This window comes from Podarcis filfolensis (genome assembly GCF_964270895.1).
Source record: "Podarcis filfolensis genome assembly, chromosome: 10".
Taxonomy (NCBI): Eukaryota; Metazoa; Chordata; class Lepidosauria; order Squamata; family Lacertidae; genus Podarcis; species Podarcis filfolensis.
The window spans coordinates 72,514,905-72,529,890 of NC_139612.1; the positions used below are offsets into that span (position 1 = coordinate 72,514,905).

Genomic DNA, 14,986 nt, shown 5'->3' on the forward strand with positions numbered 1-14,986 from the left:
GGGTCCTACCATTTTTAGCAGCAGAAAATCAGCTTGCTCCATCTTCCATGGAAGAGCCCTTGTGATAATTGGAAGGTGCCCATTGTATCACCTCTCAGTCTTCTCTTCTCCAGGCCAAACGTGCCCAACTTCCTCCACCGTTCCTCACAAGACCCCTTTATGGTCTTGGTTCCCCTCCTCTGCCCACCTTCAAGCTTGTCAATACCCTTCTAAAACTATGGTGCCCAGAACCGGACATCGGACCCCAGGTGTGGCCTGACCAAGGCAGAAGAGAACGGTTCTGTGCATTCCCTTGATCTGGACTTCTCCATAAAAATTCTCTCCTCCCAAGAACCCAGTTCCATTGGGGGAAACTGAGCAGCCAGCTGCCAGAGTAGCACTGCGACTAAGAGGTCGCCCCCAGTTCGAATCTCGCTTCTTTAGCAGTGGGTGGCTTTAGGCAAGCCCCCCCTTCCTTTCTCAGAGCCTCCTGTGTGCAGCGATGGGATGATGACAGTGGCCTACCATACAGGGTCATCGCAAGAACTGCAGTAGGATTATGAGAAACCAGTAGTAGAACACTTCAATCTCCCAGGACATTCTATACAAGATCTCAAAGTAGCTGTCTTATTACAAAAGAATTTCAGAAATAGACTGGAAAGAGAAGTTGCTGAATTGCAACTTATTACCAAACTTAATAGGACGCGGGTGGCGCTGTGGGTTAAACCACAGAGCCTAGGGCTTGCCTATTGGAAGGTCAGCGGTTCAAATCCCCGCGATGGGGTGAGCTCCCATTGCTCGGTCCCTGCTCCTGCCAACCTAGCAGTTCGAAAGCACATCAAACTGCAAGTACATAAATAGGTACCGCTCTGGCGGGAAGGTAAATGGCATTTCCGTGCGCTGCTCTGGTTCACCAGAAGTGGCTTAGTCATGCTGGCCACACGACCCGGAAGCTGTACGCTGGCTCCCTCGGCCAATAAAGCGAGATGAGTGCTGCAACCCCAGAGTCTGCCACAACTGGATCTAATGGTCAGGGTCCCTTTACCTTTACCTTTACCAAACTTAAAACCATGGAGAGACCTGGTCTGAATAGAGACATTGGATTCTCATCTCATTATACATGATAAAGCTATTTTTAGCCATCTCCCCCTTGCTTTTTCCTGTAAGACCAATTGCAGTCGTTAACAGTCTAACAGTCATCAACAGGTTTACCACACCTATCCGCCAATCACCCATTCCCACCACCCTTCTGAGTAATACCCCTCCCCACCCTCTCACTATATATAAGGGTCTGGTGACTTCTGTTTCAGTGTATCTGAAGAAGTGTGCATGCACATGGAAGCTCATACCAAGAACAAACTTAGTTGGTCTCTAAGGTGCCACTGGAAGGAATTCTTTTGTTTTGTTTTATTTATTTTGTTTTGTTTTGACTACGGCAGACCAACACGGCTACGTACCTGTAACTATGATTATCTGGGGCATTTTAAGCACAATGTGGGTTCTGAAGAGGGTCTGATGGGTGCCTGCGATGAACGAAGGCTGCCCAATTCTAGGCCTAGCTGGACATTGTGAGTCCTGCCAAGGGGCTTTTGCCTTGGGAGCTGAAGCTGTTTTTCTTGGTTTCTCCAGCTCTAAAGCCTCCATACCCTTCATGCGCACCATGAATCCTCTGTTGAGTCTCTGGGGTCCCCACTCCATCCTCCTCCGTCTCCCTCTCGTCTCCCTTCAGCTGTGACTCTCTGAGCATGGTGGAGAGCCTTCACATACAAATAAACAGGATCAGTCTCACCAACGGCAAACAATTTGAAACAGAGGAACAGAGTGCAGAAACCTAGCATTGCAAGAGAGGAAGAAGGAGCTGCCTTCTCCTAGGCCAGAACTGTGCTCCGTATAGAAGAAGAGGAAGAAGAAGAAGAAGAAGAAGAGGAGTTTGGATTTTATATCCCGCTTTATCGCTACCCTAGGGAGTCTCAAAGGGGCTAACATTCTCCTTTCCCTTCCTCCCCCACAACAAACACTCTGTGAGGTGAGTGAGGCTGAGAGACTTCAGAGAAGTGTGACTAGCCCAAGGTCACCCAGCAGCTGCATGTTGGAGGAGCGGGGATGCAAACCCAGTTCACCAGATTACGAGTCCACCACTCTTAACCACTACACCACACTGGCTCTCAGTGCTGTCTACACTGGCTAGCAGGCAGCAGTTCTCCAGGGATTCCTTCTAGCAAGGACTAAACCTGGGACCTTCCGCATGCCAAGCTACGATGGCTCTTTCCGTTCCAAGACAACATTGCCAAGCCTAGGCAGCAGACACGACCCCTCTCCCTCCCACTTCCCCAAGGGGGGCCTTTGCCTCTTGAAGCTCCAGAGACTGATGGTATCCTGACAATCCACATTTACATTCTCGCTCTCCCTTGTTGTCGGAGTGGCAGCAGCTAAACATCTGCACTTGGGAGGTGATGACGCTTCTTTGGCAGGAGAGAGAAATAGAGGGCTTGCCTACACTTCCGCTTGTTCTGTTCCTAGAAAGCACTGATCCAAGCATTTCTCTGCTTGACCCGCACTTTCTAGGCATGGATTTTTTGCTAAATCGGAGCAAACGTCAATCTGGAGAATACCTGAATTGCTGTTTGCTCCTATCAAGCACTAGAGAGTGAGTTTTTCCCCGGAGGAAAGCAGGGCACAAGGGGAAGTGTACGTAGATAAGCCCTGAGAACCTTTGAGAGCTCCAGACTGTTGCTATGGCCTCTGCATGGGGCTCTGCTTAGGAACCAAAGAGCCGACTGGATCAGGCCAATAGCCCATCTGTTCTCAGAGGGGCCAGTGGGAAACCAGCAAGCAGGATTAAAGTGCAAGAGCACCTTTGACTGTGGAGGCAGAGCGTAGCCTTGGATAGCTCTCTCCTCCTCCATCAATTTGTCTGATCCCGTGTCAAAGCCACCTAGATCAGTGGTCATCTCTGCCCCCTGTGGAAGGGAGTTCCATAGGTTAAATATGCGCTCTGTGAGGCTGGAACAAGCCTGTTTTCTCCTACTCGGGAGGGTAGAACCCCAACCAAGGGCTTCAAGTTACGAGAAAGGAGTTTGCAACTAAACTTCAGGAAGAACTTTCTGAGGATAAAGGCTGTTTCACACTGGAATGAACTTCCACAAGAGATGGTGGGCTCTCCTTCCTTGGAGCTCTTAAGAAGAGGTTGGGTGGCCACCCGTCATGTATGATCTAGTTGAGATTCCTGCATTGCAGGGGGTAGGACTAGATGACCCTTGGTGTCCCTTCCAAGTCAGCAATTCCATGACTCTATTATTCTATCCACTGTGAATCTTCCAACAGTCAGCTGTGATGGTTGTCCATAAGCTCTGGTCTTATGAGAGAGGAAGAAAAACTTCATCTCTGTCATGCATAATTTTATGATCTTCTATCGTGTTGCCTCTTCCTCTCCATTTCCCTAAACTGAAGAGTCCCAAACCCTGCAACCGTTCCTCATTGTGGAGTGGCTCCATCCCTCCCCCCGCTCCAAATTTGTCTATTTCATTTTACATATTAAATTTTACAGTCATACCACAACACCTTCCATAAGTACAAGATTCCCACAAATCTCAATACTTACCTCTTCCCCGGGTCCCATTCTTAAACCTTTTCTACTGCATCTTTTTATAAAAATCCAATTTTTTTTAACATCTCCATTGTATCCATAGTTCCTCTTACATTACAAGTGTTACTGCAATCCCGCTAACAATTTTAACTGTTTACATTGGTCTCCCAGGTCAATTATAATTTCACCCCATTCCTTATTAAAATTTTGGTCTCCCTGATTTCTGATTTTTCCAGTCATTTTTGCCATTTTGGCATAGTCCAACAATTTGATCTGCCATTCTTCTCTGGTAGGGATTTTGCCTTCTTTCCATCTCTGGGCCAATATAATCTGTGCAGCTGTGGTTGCATACATAAACAATCTTTTCTGTTCCCTTGGGATTTCGGCACCTCAAATTCCTAATAAGAAAGCTTCTGGTTTTTTTGTAAAAGTTATTTGAAACATTTTTTTTTCAATTCAATATATATCATTTCCCAGAACGCTTTTATTACCTTGCACGTCCACCACATATGATAGAAGGTGCCTTCCTTTTCTTTACATTTCCAACAGATATTTGTACCTGTCGTCTTCATTTTTGCTAATTTACTGGGAGTTAAATACCAATGGTACATCATTTTCATATCATTTCCTTTCAACGTACAACATGCCGTAAATTTCAAATTGTGTCTCCATAATTTCTCCCGTGCTGAAAGCTGTATTTTATACCCCAAATCTCTTGCCCAGTGTATCTGTCCCTTCCCAGTCCCAGCGGGTACCAGACACAACAACAATAATATATTTGTACCCCGCCCATCTGCCTGGGTTTCCCCAGCCACTCTGGGCGGCTTCCAACAAACACCAAAAATAAACTAAAATGTCACACATTAAAAACTTCCCTGAACAGAGCTGCCTTCAGATGTCTTCTGAATGTCAGGTAGTTGTTTATCTCTTTGACATCTGATGTGAGGGTGTTCCACAGGGCGGGCGCCACCACCGAGAAGGCCCTCTGCATGGTTCCCTGTAGCTTTGCTTCCTGGAGTGAGGGAACCACCAGAAGGCCCACCAGTAGCGGTTTAGTCCTGCTGGCCACATGACCCAGAAAGCTGTCTGTGGAATAACGCCGGCTCCCTTGGCTTGAAAGCAAGAGGAGCGCTGCAACCCCATAGTTGCCTTTGACTGGACTTAACCTTCCAGGGGTCCTTTACCTTTACCTTTTTACCTAAGGTTTGCTCCTGAGCCTTTTGTTCTCCTGAAGATACCCCACAAGGTATCGGAGGTTTAGCATCAGAGTTCTCCAAGATGGGCTACCTGGTAGAAGTTTATAAATCATGCATAGCATTGAGAAAGTGGATGGAGCAAAGGTTTTCTCCTGCTCTCGTAAGACTAGAACTCATGAGCTCTCCAGGGTTTCTAACTGGCAGGGATCTGACGTTTTCCTTTCTGGGGGCTGATTCTCACCTTTCAGCACAGCCAGTCTCTCTCCAGACATGCATCACTTCCGAGGTTGAACCTGCCGATGACTCACGGCTGCTTCATCAAAAGTGCAGCCTTCTTGCCCATCACTCTTCATCCAAATCCCCCACAGCCCTTCAGAAATTAGAACCAGCAGCTTGCAAAACCAGCTGCAAAATAATGCAAAGCAGTTTTCTATATATATATATATATATGGCATGCAATTTGGACAATGAAACTGCTATGCAATTCAAGAATAGCAGCATTTGGTCTGGAAGCCAGACCGGGAGTCACGAGCCCAGAGGGGGCTTCTGGGCCAGGACAGAGAGGACAAAACGGGGTTGCAGGTTGTTATGGGATCAACACCATTGCCAGAGCCAGATTTAGGGTGGTGTGGGTGGTTCTGCCTCACAGGACGCTAAGCCAAGGGGGGGAGGCAAAATTGAGACAACTCATATGTGAGAAGATCCATTTGGGGATGCCAAATATTGGACATGCATAGCGCACCGTATTACAAAAGATTGCTAAATTTTGCCCCTGCCGTTGCTTGATTAACCGTGTGCAACCCCTGCTTTGCCGCCGAACCGGCATTTTGCCTGTGTGCCACACCGATCTGAGCTTTAAAAGTTTTTTGGTAAGAACAGCAACCTGAGTTCCAAGTTCTTCATGGAGTGCCAACCAGGACAGTTCCAGGGCATCAGGGACCCTGCCAGCCATCCTAGTGGAAGTCAGCTGAGCCCCCAGGCAACACAGTCTTTGGAACTGGGGCTTGTCAAAAGGTCTCAGGCTTTAGGGTTTTTCTGTTTGCCTCGTCTGGGCCAAAGCTAAATCTGCACAGCGCCAATTGGCTGCCGTTTCTGTCAATCACAAAGCTGCCTTGCCTCTACTTCGAGCCGGCAGTCCATAGCACTGATTGGCCAGCCCTCATGTCACTCACAAAGGCATCCTCCCTTCACCGTACAGTTTTCAAAGTGTTTGGAAACAGTGAAAAAGTATGGACAAAACAAACATTTCACCAGATAGACGTATCAGGCACTCAAGTGATTGAGAAGGATTAAAATGAAAAAGGGATATCATAGATCCAAAAGAAGCTCTCCAAATTAGAGAAACAGACATTTGAATCAGAGAATCCTAGAGTTGGAAGGGACCCTGAGTCCTCAGCAATGCAGAAATCTTGCCCATAGCCATTCCTGGGCTCGAACCAACAACCTTTTGGTTAACAGCCAGACGCACCGAGGCAAAAAGTAATAATCCAATTTTGCGTGTAAACTTATGGGGTTGGCAGTGGCCGATGAGTACTAGCATCTTGGGGGTCATCGACAATGCTTTTGGTAGAAGACTGATAGCTTTTGCTGCTAACTCAGTGACTGCACAGGAATTTAATGTTTTAGTCAAGAATGGGAAATATTTTAGTCCAGAGCCGGAGACGTCGTTGGACCCCAGCTCCAGCCAGGCTGGCCAGTGGTCAAAATGATGGGAGCTGCAGTTCCACAACTTCTGGAGGGGCTCCCCTCCCCCAAGTTCACCATCCCTGGTTTAAGTTCATAAATTCGGCAAGAGCTCCCCAAAGCCCCCTGGATCCACTCCTTTTTAGCTTGTGGGCTAACCTCTGTTCTTCACAGTTTCTGCAATCCTTCGGTTATGCTAATCTCTTTATCATATCTTGCCATTGCGACCATCTCAGATCAATTGTTGGTCTCTTCTGTCTTATTTAGCTCCTTCTCTTACCCCCTCCCCGTTGTCTCTCTGAATGGTTTCCTTCTTCTGAGGCACTTGCTATTTGTTTTCAGATTTGTGCTCCTCCTTTCTTCCCCGTAAAGTGTTTGCGCTCTTTCTTCTGCTCACTGGGGCAAGACATTCCCTTTTCAAAGGCAGCCTCGCCTCCCTCCCTCGCCTCTCGTCCTCCTGGACCCCTTTCTTCTCCGACGCACCTTTTAGCCGGAGCCTCTTTCTTCACGTTAACTGAGACCTTCAAAGGATGCTAAATGCCTTTTGAGAGGCGCATTTCCTTTGCAGGCAGCCATGGAACAATTCTAGCCTTTAGAAATATTTTCATCCACTTCATACGGCGCAGGAATCCGGGCTCCTCCAGTCGACCTCATTATTCAGCATCTGTCCCGATTCCTTTGCACAAGGCTTTTCGGAGGGTAGATCACAGCCAGCCTTTATCAAACATTTATTCCGATTTGCTTGCAGGGAGGTTACATGGCAACGAGCAACCATCCTGATTTGCTTACAGGGTTTTTAAACAGCATCCCGTTCATCATTTGATCATCTCCCACTTTTCAATGTCCCTTTGTTGTTGTTTAAGTGGGTTTGTTGCACTTGGTCAACAGAGCTCTGTAATCCAGTTGTGTTGCAGAAATCTAAATTTCTGGAATGCCCTTCATTCCCTCCTTGCAAATCATGAGAGCCTGAATGTGACCTTAGGCTGAAAGTAATATCTTTGATGCGGGTGGTGCTGTGGTCTAAACCACTGAGCCTTGGGCTTGCCGATCAGAAGGTTGGCGGTTCGAATCCCCACTATGGTGTGAGCTCCTGTTGCTCCGTCCCAGCTCCTGCCAACCTAGCAGTTCGAAAGCACGTCAAAGTGCAAGTAGATAAATAGGTACCGCTCCGGCGGGAAGGTAAACGGCGTTTCCATGCGCTGCTCTGGTTCGCCAGAAGCGGCTTAGTCATGCTGGCCACATGACCCGGAAGCTGTACGCCGGCTCCCTCGGCCAATAAAGCAAGATGAGCGCCGCAACCCCAGAGTCGGCCATGACTGGACCTAATGGTCAGGGGTCCCTTTACCTTTTTAAGGTGCTACTGGACAATTTTTTTAAAATTTATTTCGACAACGTAGGCGATGCTTCTATTTTTAAAATAGTAAAAGCACTTGTCAAGGTGGAGAGCAGGGGTCAGGGGTCCCTTTACCTTTACCTAATATCTTTGAATTTCCCCTAAATCCCACCCTTGCCAAAATAAGTTTGCTACATGGCTACCTTCCAGCCACCATGGAGGCAGATTTTAGCAATTAAGTTAAATACTTTCCTTGAAGTAGCTACAGTTTCATTTTTGGATTCTTTAAGACCATGATGGAAGCTATCGGGTGGGTGTCTAAATGGTTCTGACAGCCAGTGTTCCTTGGACAGACTCCAGAACATCTGCGTTTGTCAACATGCTTTAACACTTGTGGACATGTAATGAAGCTGAATGCTGGAAGGTTCAGGACAGATTTAAAAAAAAGTACTTCGTGAGGTGCATAGTTTATTTTATTTTATTTTATTTGTGCTTTTCAGGTTCATACATTTCACTAATTTTACAATCATTTTAACAATTCAAAACTTGACTTCCTTCGCCCTCTTTCTGCAGTTCCTTAAATTTATTTTTAATACCTTCTGCATATCCAAAGTAACTTATTTTGCTCATTTATTCATCTGCTTTAATTATATACTCTTATAAAACTGCAGGTTATCACAATAACCCTGCCAATGTTCTTATCTGTTTGCAATTTATCTGTAAATATTCAATAAACCATTTCCCTTCTTTTATAAAAAGTTTGTTATCTTGATATATTTTTCTTCCGGTAAGTTTGGCCATTTCTGCATATTCCCTAAGTTTTTGTATCCATTCTTCCTTTGCTGGGTCTTCTGCTTCTTTCCAGTTTGGCGCGAGTAACTTTTTTGCTGCTGTAGTAGCATGCATGAATAAGTTTCTATACAGTTTAGGTAGTTCTGTCCCTATAATTCCGAAAAGAAAAGCTTTGGGTTGTTGTTTTTGTTAACGGAAAAATCTGAGGGCTCCCTTGGACAAAAACAAAGACACCAACCAGGATAACTTGGAGCAAAACAGCATCCAGTAGGATTGGCTTTTATTGATCTGTTGCAACAGGGTGCTCCCCTCACTTGCAGGAGAGAGGAGGAACGCAGAAAAATGGTGTGCAAGACCTTATAAAGACTTTTCAAATTGCCACCCTGTAGGTCAAGCCCACCCCCAGAAACATCATACATACATCACAGAAAGGAGGGGTTGAGGGAGGAGTTGTGGTGGTAACCTGAGTGTCCTGTCACCTGGCTGGTTCCCCATTTCCCCCTCCCCATGAGTACTTTCCAGGTGACAGCGGGGAGTTTGCAGTTTCCTGCCCCCAGAGGGAAGAGCTGATTATTGTCCTTTGTTCCCGTCCGTGCTGAATCCACTCCCATATGCAAGTTCTTTGTGATTTTTGATGGTCTTCTGTCTAGGACCATCAGGGTTGGCATAGCAACTGGGCAGGGCTCCTGTGGATGTGCTGGTATGCTGAAGGGATTATGGCTGCCCTGTATCAAACCTTCCCCATTTTGTAGTCCTTCCTTCATGGAGTAAAATAAAAGTGGAACAGTGCAAATCCGATGTATGGTTGATTTTCTATGAATTTATAACAGAAGCATAGCGTGTGTGAGTGTGAGTGTGTGTGAAGTTTGTACAAACTGAATGATTGGGGGGGGGGGGGTTCCTGCGACATTTTTTACAAACATTATTTTAAACATCCTTTTAATTTCATTATATATCATTTCCCAGTAAACTACCTTACTATAGTCTATAGTTAAACTTTGGAACTCTCTCCCACAGGAGGCAGGGATGGTTATAAACTTGGGTGGCTTTCAAAGAGGATTGGGCAAATATATAGGGTTTTACAATTTAATATTCAACACAATCATCATAAACACAATACAAAGAATACAAATATACTGATTGATATTTTTTTCAAGAAAAAACCAACCCAAACACATAAAAGATGAATGATAAAACTCTTGCTAAATAGAAATAATGATAATAATACAGTCGTACCTTGGAGGTCGAATGGGTAATCCATTCCGGAAGTCTGTTTGACTTCCAAAACATTCGGAAACCAAAGCGCGACTTCTGATTGGCTGCAGGAAGCTCCCACAGCCAATCGGAAGCCACAGAAGCCCCGTCAGACGTTCAGCTTCCAAAAGAACATTCGGAAACCGGAACACTCCCTTCTGGGTTTCGATCGTTCAGGAGCTGATTTGTTCAGGAGCCAAGGCGTTCGAGATCCAAGGTACAACACCTAACAACAGCTGCCTCTTCCATTTAAGTGGGAAACGTTGAAATAATAAATGTAAAAGACCTTCTCTTTTGTGTAGGCCTTGTCTGTGGTTAGGGAGCTGCCTGGCAGCTGAGCAAACTGTGGCCTGGGAACATTTTGCAGTCTCCAGGAATCGCTCGCTGGCCCTTGTCTTTTTTCCTCCCCACATTTGGACGTGCAAATCCCAGCTTCCTCCCCTCTGACCGAGGGTCTCTCTTCATTTCAGCGGAGACTCCGATCGAGGAGTTCACCCCGACGCCCGCATTCCCGGCTCTCCAATACCTGGAGTCCGTGGACGTGGAAGGTGTGGCCTGGAGAGCAGGACTTCGCACGGGAGACTTCCTGATTGAGGTGAGTCCCAGAAGAGCGTGGCCGGCAAAGGAGGAGGGTCAAATCTGCCAACCGTGGAAACTGGGGTTCTCCTCTGCGCTAGATAAAGGCGCTCTTTATCTATTGCGTTTATCTGTTACATTTCTGTTAACGGAAGAATCTGAGGGCTCCCTTGGACAAAAACAAAGAGACCAACCAGGATACCTTGGAGCAAAACAGCAGCCTGTAGGCTTGACCTTTATTGATCTGTTGCAACAGGGTGCTCCTCTCACCTGCAGGAGAGAGGAGGGACCCAGAACAAAGGTGTGCAAGGCCTTATAAAGACTTTTGAAATTGCCACCCTGTAGATCAAGACCACCCCCAGAAACATCATACATACATCACAGAAGGGGTGTAACCTAAGACCACCCCTCAGATACATCACACCTACATCACAGAAAAGGCGATCTAAGAAATTTGAATATTGTTTTTCTCCTGTTGTTGTTTATCTCCTGTCTGGCAGGTTACTTGATTGGATTGCCTGGGGAGCCTGGCCATTCTTTTGTAGTGATAAATATTTAGTTCCTGGGCCAGGTCACAGGCTCACACCCTATTCAAACACAGACATACCCTTAAGACAGGATTTGTGAAGGAAAAGACAATGGGGAGTCTTTTCCATTTGACCTTGCAGAGAAAACATTTGCTCAGTTTAGGAATTAAAATGGTTCCAGGTTGGCCTTCCTGTGCTGATCTATGTATGTGCTTGGTTGGTACACTTATGAACATTACCATATATCTAAGACCATAAAATTCCTATCACAATTTCTATGCCACCTTCCCCCCCAAGGAGCAAAGAGTGGAGTAAATGGTTCTCATCCTCATTTCATTCTCACGACAGCCCTGTGAGGTAGGTTAGGCTGAGAGATGGGGACTGGCCCAAGGTCACCCAGGGCCTGAGTGGGGATTTGAACCCCAGTCTCGCAGGTCCTAGTCTGACACACTGACCACTACACCCCACTGGTTGTATCAAAAACATCAGCACAGGGTGCCTTCTTACATCTCGCATACCAGTTGCTTGGGGATCAACTGCTCTCTCGCATTGCTCCTGCCTGATCCCTGCGGTCCACAGTCCCTCCAGGGTTGTTGTTTTTTGCAGAAGTGCCTGGTTTTTATGTCAGTGTAAACCAAACTAAAGTAAAATTTCCTGTAAATGTGTAAACGTGCTGGTACCAAGAGGGCCAGTAATAGCCACTTGCCTTCTGCACTGGTCTTGATGCTGCAGTACTGGGAGCTAAAGGGGAGCGGGTGGTGCTGTGGTCTAAACCACTGAGCATCTTGGACTTGCTGATCAGAAGGTTGGCGGTTCGAATCCCCATGACGGGGTGAGCTCCCGTTGCTCTGTCCCAGCTCCTGCCAGCCTAGCAGTTCGAAAGCACACCAGTGCAAGTAGATAAATAGGTACCGCTCCAGCGGGAAGGTAAAGAGCGTTTCCGTGCGCTCTGGTTTCCATCACGGTGTCTCATTGCACCAGAAGTGGTTTGGTTCTGCTGGCCACATGACTTTGAAAGCTGCCTGTGGACAAACGCCAGCTCCTTCGGCCTGAAGTGAGATGAGTGCCGCAACCCAATAAATAATAATAATAATAATAATTATTATTATTATTATTATTATTATTATTATTATTATTTATACCCCGCCCATCTGGCTGGGTTTCCCCAGCCACTTTGGGTGGCTTCCAGCAGAATAAAAAAATACAAAACCTATTAAACATTTAAAGCTTCCCTAAACAAGGCTGCCTTCAGATGTCTTCTAAAAGTCTGGTTGTTTGTCTCTTTGACATCTGGTGGAAAGGCATTCCACAGGGCGGGTTCTGGTTCTGCCTGGTTCCCTGTAACTTTGCTTCTCGCAGGGAGGGAACTGCTAGAAGGCCCTCGGAGCTGGACCTCAGTGTCCGGGCAGAACGATGGGGGTGGAGACACTCCTTCAGGTATACTGGACCGAGACAGTTTAGAGCTTTAAAGGTCAGCATCACCATAGTCTCCTTGACTGGACTTAACTGTCCAGGGCTCCTTTACCCTTCTTTTACCTTTCTACTGGGAGCCAAGCCAGGGTTTGGCTTCATGTTACATGCAAACCTGAAGTTGCCTTGCTCAAACAAAGCACCACCTGCAACCAAGGTGTGCTTTGCGGCTCATGCCTTGTTTGGGGGAGGCAGTCTACTGGTTGATCCCTGGGAAAAATAGGTAGATCACGTTTGATCGCTGGCTCCTCCATCCGGCTCCACCCCCTCGCCCTGCCCTCTAGATCGCGAGAACAAAAGACCAAGGTCTCGCTGACAGTTTCATTAGCCATCTGTCGGTGAGCGGTTTTTTGTCCCCTAAGAAAAGCTCGACAACTTTGACCTAACCCCCAGAAAACGGGGTAGATCACTGCCAGTTTTTTAATGTGTGGGTAGATCACAGTCTCTTGGAAGTTGGCTGTCCCTGGACTAGACAGTCCTTAGGGACTCTTCCAACTCTGACGTCCATTGGTTCTTTGACAAACCATGGCTTAGCTCCTGATACTGCAGCACCAGCAGTGGGGAAGGAGTGACAGCCGCCACCATTTCTCTCTGAGTGTCAGCATGCCTTCTTCTTCATGGCAAGTCACAGTTTGGAAGATGCTTACGTGCGATCAGGCCACTGTGCTCTGCTGTTCTCTGTTCTTGAGGCCAAATTCCAGATTTCCTGAAGCATCAAGCTTGTTCAGCCATGCTGCCACAACAGAGAAGGCCCCTGTTTTTTAATTTAAGGAGTCGGGTGGAAAAAGGCTTCTGTTTACAAGACAAATGCACAGTTGTAAGGTTCTGCACTTAGGCAGGAAGAAACAGTTGCACAAATATGAAATGGGAGACACTGGGCTTACTAGCAGTGCATGTGAAAAGGATCTCAGGTGCTTAGTAGACCACAAGCTGAACATGAGTCCACAGTGTGATGCAGCAGCAAAAAAGGCTAACGCTATTCTAGGCTGCATCAACAGAAGTCTAGTGTCCAGGTCAAGGGAAGTCATAGTACTGCTCTGTTCTGCCTTGGTCAGGAGTCCTGCATCCAATTCTGGGCTCCACAATTTAAGAAGGATGTTGACAAGGTGTGGAGAGGAGGGCAACCAAGATGATCAAGGGTCTGGAAATCAAGCCTTATGGACAACGGTTGAGGGATTTGGGTATGCTTAACTGGAAAAGAGGAGATATGAGAGCCACCTTCAGATATCTCCAGGGCTGTCACATGGAAGAGGAAGCCAGCAATATTTCTCTTGCTCTGAAGAGTGGGACACGAACCAATGGCTCCAAACAACAAGAAAGGCGATTTGGACTAAACACCAGGTCGAACTTTCTGATGGCAAGTGGAAGGGCGTTGGAGTCTCCTTCGTTGGAGGTTTTTAAGTAGAGGTGGAATGACCACCTGTCAGGGCTTCTTCACCTGTGACTCCTGCATTTGAAGGAGTTGGGCCCCTTGACTCTTTGGATCCCTTCCATCCCTTCTATGAATCTACAAACAGGCCAAACCTTACGCCAAAGAATAAACGGACATAAATCGGACATCAAGAATCACAAGACAGAGAATCCAGTAGGAGAACACTTCAATCTCCCAGGACATTCTATACAAGATCTCAAAGTAGCTGTATTACTACAAAGGAATTTCAGAAATAGACTGGAAAGAGAAGCTGCTGAATTGCAACTCATTACCAAACTTAAAACCATGGAGAGACCTGGTCTGAACAAAGACATTGGATTCTTATCTCATTATACATGACAAAGCCATTTTTCACCTTCTCACCCCTTGCTTTTTCCTGTAAGACCTATTGCAGTCGTTAAGAGTCGTCAACAGGCTTATCACAGCTATCTGCCCACCACCCATTCCCACCACCCTTCTGAGTAATACCCCTCCCCACCTTCTCACTATATAGAAGGATCTGGCAACTTCTGTTTCAGTGTATCTGAAGAAGTGTGCATGCACACGAAAGCTCATACCAAGAACTAACTTAGTTGGTCTTTAAGGTGCTACTGGAAGGGAAATTTTTTTTTTGTTTTGACTATGAATCTACAGTTCTATGAAAATCTTCCATAGGTGCCGCCATGCTTGTCTGTTGCAAGTGGACTCTCATCCATGAATCAATGTGCTAGCATTAGGGTACTCCAGAATGTCCTGTTGTTTAGAAAGGCTCGCAGTGTTGAAAGCTTGCTGCTCTGCTAATTGCAGATTTAAAAACTTTTTGCTGTTACATTTGTTGTTTTAGGATTCGGCAAGTGGTTGTTTTGAGTCCTTAATGCATGTGTTTGTGTTTTTAAGAACGCCATGTACAAATATGTAACAGCAGTAGGGGTAGCTGTGACAGTACAGTGGTACCTTGGTTCTCAAATGCCTCGGTACTCAAACACCTTAGTTCCCAAACACCGAAAACCTGGAAGTAAGTGTTCTGGTTTTCAAACATTTTTTGGAAGTTGAACGTCTGCTGCGGTTGTCGGCAATTGTTTCCAGGGCACTTGCACCAATCAGAAGGTGCGCCTTGGTTTTCGAACATTTCGGAAGTCAAACGGACTTCCAGAACACATTAAGTTTGGCGCTTTTGTT

At 46.4% G+C, this 14,986-nt stretch overlaps 1 protein-coding gene across 11 annotated transcripts in view; it reads left to right on the forward strand.

Annotated features, from left to right (window-relative positions):
* SHANK3 (SH3 and multiple ankyrin repeat domains 3) overlaps window positions 1-14,986 on the forward strand; it is a 430,757-nt gene that overhangs the window by 344,941 nt on the left and 70,830 nt on the right. For all 11 annotated transcript variants that reach the window (XR_014538733.1, XR_014538734.1, XM_083572536.1 and 8 more), the window contains one exon: window positions 10,294-10,418. Coding sequence is in view for 9 of the 11 variants with exons in the window: in XM_083572536.1 (XP_083428662.1) it covers window positions 10,294-10,418 (125 nt within the window). In the remaining 2 variants the exon portion in view is untranslated. The remainder of the gene's footprint in view (window positions 1-10,293; window positions 10,419-14,986) is intronic.